At 34.1% G+C, this 6,206-nt stretch overlaps 1 protein-coding gene across 1 annotated transcript in view; it reads left to right on the plus strand.

The window, feature by feature from the left end:
- LOC108906609 (myrosinase 1-like) overlaps positions 1 to 6,206 on the plus strand; it is a 29,039-nt gene that overhangs the window by 2,914 nt on the left and 19,919 nt on the right. Inside the window, exon 2 of the mRNA XM_018709912.2 lies at positions 2,478 to 2,741. Coding sequence (XP_018565428.1) covers positions 2,478 to 2,741 — 264 coding nt within the window. The remainder of the gene's footprint in view (positions 1 to 2,477; positions 2,742 to 6,206) is intronic.

The following is a 6,206-nucleotide window of genomic DNA, read 5'->3' on the forward strand; positions in this document are numbered from 1 at the left end:
TCTGTCCTTTATTTTGACCTTACACTAACACAGGATTTTTTGTAAGTAGTTAATTTATATGCATATTTTGAAATATCCTCAATAGTTGATTCACATCCATTTAACACCAAACTACTCGACTACAAATACCTAGTAAAACTAGGTATTTGATGGGTCATTCATTCATATGAATATACTCGCCTCCTCGTATTCTCAAATTTATGGTATTACGGTTTTAGTTAGGGGTTTCAAGGCTATAAAGATTATTAACCATAACCCATATAACAATATAACCCTATAACCACATAATATCATAATTCTGAGAATACGAGGAGGCACGTATCTAATGACGATCTTGTTGGGTTCCAAAAACTTGTAATGGCGAACGCAGTAACATTGTTATTCTTTACCATAAACCACCATAACCAATGAGCTCAATAACCCCATAACCATATGACACTAGGGTCGAGGTGAACAGAGTTAGGAAATTCAAATGATTATGATATTTATGGTTGACTAACCTTAGAACGAAATCTCTTTGAGACCCTTTGTCAAAAATCACCATAACCCCATAAACTCTAGAACTCCATATCCCCATAACCCTATGAGACTGAAATCTCTTCACTACATTCCCATTTTCATAAGGTTATAGGGATATGGGAATACTCGAGTCTTGGTTCCAAGGTTAGTTAACCATAAATGTAGTGATAATTTGATTTGTCCTGTTCACTAAATTCCCAGTTGCATAGTGTTATGGGGTTATTGGGCTCATGAGGTTACGGTGATTTCTGATATAGTGTAGTAAAATTACTGAGATCCTCATTCCAATGTTTTTCCCATACCCTGTTTTGCTATCTGCAGCCGCGTTTAGCATTGAACGGAGTAGGACTCTGGAATCTACTATTGAAGACTCTTCAAGATAAACAATACATATAAATTAACAATTTACTGTAACTAAAGTGTAGGGTCAAAACAGAGGTCCAGTTCACATTCAGTGACTGAAGAAGAATACCATAGTCTGGTGGTTTTTGGTGGCTCTGTGTTATTCATACGTTTGTAGTAAAACTGTATTTTGTTAAGTGTACAGTAATAACCTGAGGGGTTATTTATTTAATTATCTACTTTTATTAATTATCTATTTAATGCTCAAAAGAGTTACTACTTAATTCTCGAAGAGTTACTACTTAATTCTCGAAAAGTTACTACTTAATTCTCGAAAGGGAGTTTATTTAGTTATCGTTATACTTTAATTAACACGTGGGAACTTAGAAATGTTGTATGTTGTATGTTCAGAAAATTACTTCCAAGCACTTACCCTTTCATTGCTTACGTGGGATGTAATCCAGTGACTGGCTATACAGGGTAGCACTGAAGTTGGAGAAACAAAGGAAACACAAAACTTCCAGGAAGGGTTTTATTAACAATAAACAAAACAAACAAACAAAATAAAAACACAACGGCTCGACGACATTATTAATTAATTGATTCAATCGCGACAGCGTACCGAGATTCAGGGAATGCGCGCTCTATACAAAATTTAGAAAAACTATCAAAATTAAATTAGCCCAAGACTTTAAAGTTAATAATTAGTCTGCTCAATGTGAAACTTAAGAACGAACTGCCTTTTTCGGGATCCTTCCTGAATTCCACAATTCGCTTTGACCACGCCCAATTCTTGGGTCCAGAAGTTTCGGTTCTCATGTTATTGGCGAGAACCTGAATATCGGGATGCTTGTATATTTATCTAATTGACTGAATTTACATTTATAACAATAATTATATGACTTACTAGTAACCCTAGCCTTCCCCTCTGACTCCGCGTAGCAATTTACGGGACGGATTAGTCGATCTCATTTAATCTCTTATAGCTAGGAAAAATCCGTCAAAAAACCCAGCTGCTTAGGTATACTCTCTTTTCGAATTACTATCAATTTTACAACATAATTTAATTCTAAGGTGGAATTACTACGGTCTTTCTCGCGGCTTCGCGCGTTATTAAAAAGATGGGGTTCCACGCGGCGTCTCCCAGACGCACCAGATGACTACAATATGGCCCTGACTAAGCGAACTTGTTGCAAATATTGATAATTTTCTCCGAAGGACTGTCTTGGCGACCTACTACTTGAAAACCATTAACCCTCCGATAATTTATGATTACTGAAATATCTTACTTTCCGAGAACTAATAAATAAATGACTGCGCGTCCCGGCTTTTGTTACAGTAAGATAGATAGATAGTATATTTAAACTTACTTTAATTATCATAAAATCTAACTAATAATGCAACTTGAATATCAAATGTTGCAAGAACCCATCATTTTTTTTATCTTGCCGAGTGTTTCTCAAACATTTTATTTTACGTTATAAGCCGCGACAACCGCAGTAATAAAATTAAAAGCGGTTGAAATTCCTCTAACTAAGATGATTATGAATCGTTATTTGCAATTAATTGTAAAGCATTTTCGATTTCTACTAATGTAAACAACTTTTCCATTCCAGTGCTGCAAGTGCGGATCCCAGAACATTTCCAAGGACTATTTCTTTTGGCACAGGATCATCGGCTTATCAAATTGAAGGAGCCTGGAACGAAGATGGAAAATCTGAGAACATATGGGATCATTGGATTCACGAGGATCCCTCACGCATAAAAATTAATGCCACTGCCGACATCGCCTGTAATTCTTACAATAAGATGTTAACAGACATTTATTACGTATCAAAAATAGGCGTCCAACATTACCGTTTCTCCATACCATGGAGCAGGTGAGAAATATAAATGAATCTCTTTTATTTTGGAAAAGTTTAAGACTATGACAATACTTTTTTAATCCATATTTCTTACAACAAATTTTTATATTTTTTGATTTGCTGGCTCTCACGAGGTGAAATGAAATGTTTAATGTGTTTAAAAGAAGCTGAATCGCTACAAACCTTGCTTTAATTAAGTATGTACAGGGTGGTTGATTTTCGATAGTTTTATAGGGTACAGTCAAAACGGCCATAGACACAAAAAATCTGATATCGATGTCCCGTCATCTTTTTTTGAGTTTACTTCACTGGTACCAAAAGATCTTGGCTAACTTGATTAGTTTTAGATATACAGGTTTTTTTTGAAAAATGGCCCATTTACATTAACCTCTCTATCTCCGTTGTCATCCAATTTAGAAGAAAAAAGTGTACACATTATTTGTTCTATTTTTTATTAGGAAGCCAGTGGCGTACTCAGATTTTTTAAAAATCGCACAATTTTTCCGATATTACATAAACATAGGTGTTTTTAAATAGAACACCTTGTATTTGGCCATCCCGTTGAATGGCATTTTTTTTACCTTTTCAGTCATATATAATAATAGATTTTTTCAGTTATTCATTATTCGTCTTTTGTTGTTCAATATTGACAGTTAGTTTATTTTTGACTGATTGAAAGCTTGTTAAACGTCTATTACTTGGTTTTAATTTTGAAAGGTATAAAAATGGTGTACGAAAATCTTCACAAAGTTCAAATGTTGGAGTGTTACATTGAAAGTGAAAAAAATAGTGACAGCTTTAAACTTATATTTGGAGAGATACCCAGAGCGTCATCAGCCAGAAAAGAGAATTTTTATTTGACTATGATAACTTATTGTGTGAGTTTGGTTCTTTTCAAAAACTGAGAGCTGAATCTTATTATACAGAATAACGAAAGTGATGAAATCAATACTTTAGCTTTTGTTGTCGCAAATCCCAATATATCCAGCAGAGAAATTCAAAGAACGATAGGAATTGGTAAATTCAAAGCATTGAGAATTTTAAAAAAACACAAGTTTCGACCATATACTATAAGAAAAGTCCACCATTTGCATCCAGGAGATGAAGAAAGACGCGTCATTTTCTGCCAATGGTTTTTTCAGCAAACTCATGTAGACCCCAATTTTTTTTCAGAATGTTATTTGGACCGACGAGGCTTTTATAAGCAGCGAAGGTATATTCAACCGGCATAATGCGCGTTATTGGTCAGATGTGAATCCTCACCAAACTGTGGCCAGAATTCAACAAGGGCGGTTTGGTTTTCATGTATGGGTAGCTCTCTTACACAATAGAGTGTTAGCTTACGAAATGTATGATAAAAACCTTAAGGCTCAGAGATATGTGAGAATTTTACAAGAAAATATTATTGAACCGCTGGACGATATGCCACTAGCTCAACGATATCACATGTTCTTTCAGCATGACGGTGCGCCTCCACATAATTCCCACATAATTAGAGAATTATTAAATCATAATTTTGGGGACAACTGGATCGGTATGTACCGACCAAACAGGTGGCCGCCTAGGTCACCAGACCTAACCCCTATAGACTTTTATTTTTGGGGGGGACCTTAAAGACAAAATTTGTAGGTAGAGAGCTAATAATGTCGAGGAGCTAAGGGAATATTTTGAAAACTATATTCAGCGGGTGTCAAATATCCACATTTACAATGCGACCCGCTCCATTGCTAAACGTTGTCAGTTATGTATCAACGAAAATGGCCGACAATTCGAGTACTTGCTCTGACTTTGTTATGTCATTTTTGTTTTATTGTTGTTTCTCTGATTTGATAGTTGTTATTTTTGTTTAGTTTATGTTTAATAGTTATAAGTGTACCTATAATTAAATCTATTAAGTAAAGATAAATGGACAATCTAATTTATATTTTCTTGTAATTTTTTAGTCTACATTAGGTGCTTAATATAAAAACTATAATAGAAAACGAAGAGACCAATACTAAATAAATTTCATGGGCAACTGAAAAAATATCTATACATTTTTTACATTTTTCTTCATTTAGGCAAATAAAAAGTATCTATTATTATATATGACTGAGAAGGTAAAAAAAATGCTATTCAAAGGGATGGCCAAATACAGGGTGTTCTATTTAAAAAAACCTATGTTTATGTAATATCGGAAAAACTGTGCGATTTGTAAAAAATCTGAGTACGTCACTGGCTTCCTAATAAAAGATAGAACAAATAATGTCCACACTTTTTTCTTTTAAATTGAATGACAATGGAGATAGAGAGGTTAATGTAAATGGGTCATTTTTCAAAAAAACCCTGTATATCTAAAACTAATCAAGTTAGCCAAGATCTTTTGGGACCAGCGAAGTAAACTCAAAAAAAGAGGACGGGACATCGATATCAGATTTTTTGTATCTATCACCGTTTTGGCTGTACCCTATAAAACTATCGAAAATCAACCACCCTGTACAGTGACCTGTTTTTTCTCGTTGTGTCACGCACCTTACAAAGAAAATCCCACTGCCGAATATAATCTCCAAGGTTCCAAAATTCGTCAAAAATGACTTTTCTAGCTTCTTCATTTATTATTTTGTTGCATTTATATCTGCAAGTATCCTTACAAGGTGATTTCATTACCTTTGCAAAAATAAGTTTGGCTTTACGATTTCTATGTAATAAAAATTTCATTCAAATTTTAATTTATAAATTGATTCTGTCTCACTCAAGCAGTGTGCAACGCGCAAACGCGGCAGGCATGACAGAAGTTATTTACATGCTGCCATCTGGATCTAGCTTGCAAGGCAAATTCTCCCATCTGTTTGCAGCTCAAATTAAAACTTAGTAGTTATTTCAAGCACCATCTTTAAAATATTAAAAATATACTTTTAATATACTTACCCTTGCAGTACTTATCCCGTTTTTAAATAATTTTTTTAACAGAAAAAAACTCATTGGGATAGGTGACTTTGAGTCGTCATTTCTCCGGCTTCAGTACAATCTACGAATATCTATTTGCAGTTCAAATTAAAGCTCATTTCAAGCGCTATGCGGCTATTTGTAGGAATATAAGTACAGGGTGTTAATGAATAGGTGTTACAAACGGATATGAAATGTAAAAAATCCAAAAATAAGAGCAGTTTACTTAATAAACATATGTCCTAAAGCGGCTCATTTTCGAGATACAGGGCGTTGAAATTTAAAAATAATAAACTATTTTTTCCTGTAGCTCCGGTATTAGTTAATATTTCTTTATCAAACTCAACAGACAGATTTACTAGCTTAAAGGATGCATAAATATGGCAGAAACCATTTATTGGCTTCTTCTAGTGGCGTGCGATAGGTGTCGTTTCACCTTTTATCCCCCCTAAATTGTGCGGCACTGTACAAATATTCGTTTTTCGTACGTTATAGAATTTACTAGTATTTTTTACGTAAATAATGTATACTTGTTAGACTTCCATAAAATGAGTA

Source organism: Anoplophora glabripennis, unplaced genomic scaffold (genome assembly GCF_000390285.2).
Source record: "Anoplophora glabripennis isolate ALB-LARVAE unplaced genomic scaffold, Agla_2.0 scaffold278, whole genome shotgun sequence".
Classification (NCBI taxonomy): domain Eukaryota; kingdom Metazoa; phylum Arthropoda; class Insecta; order Coleoptera; family Cerambycidae; genus Anoplophora; species Anoplophora glabripennis.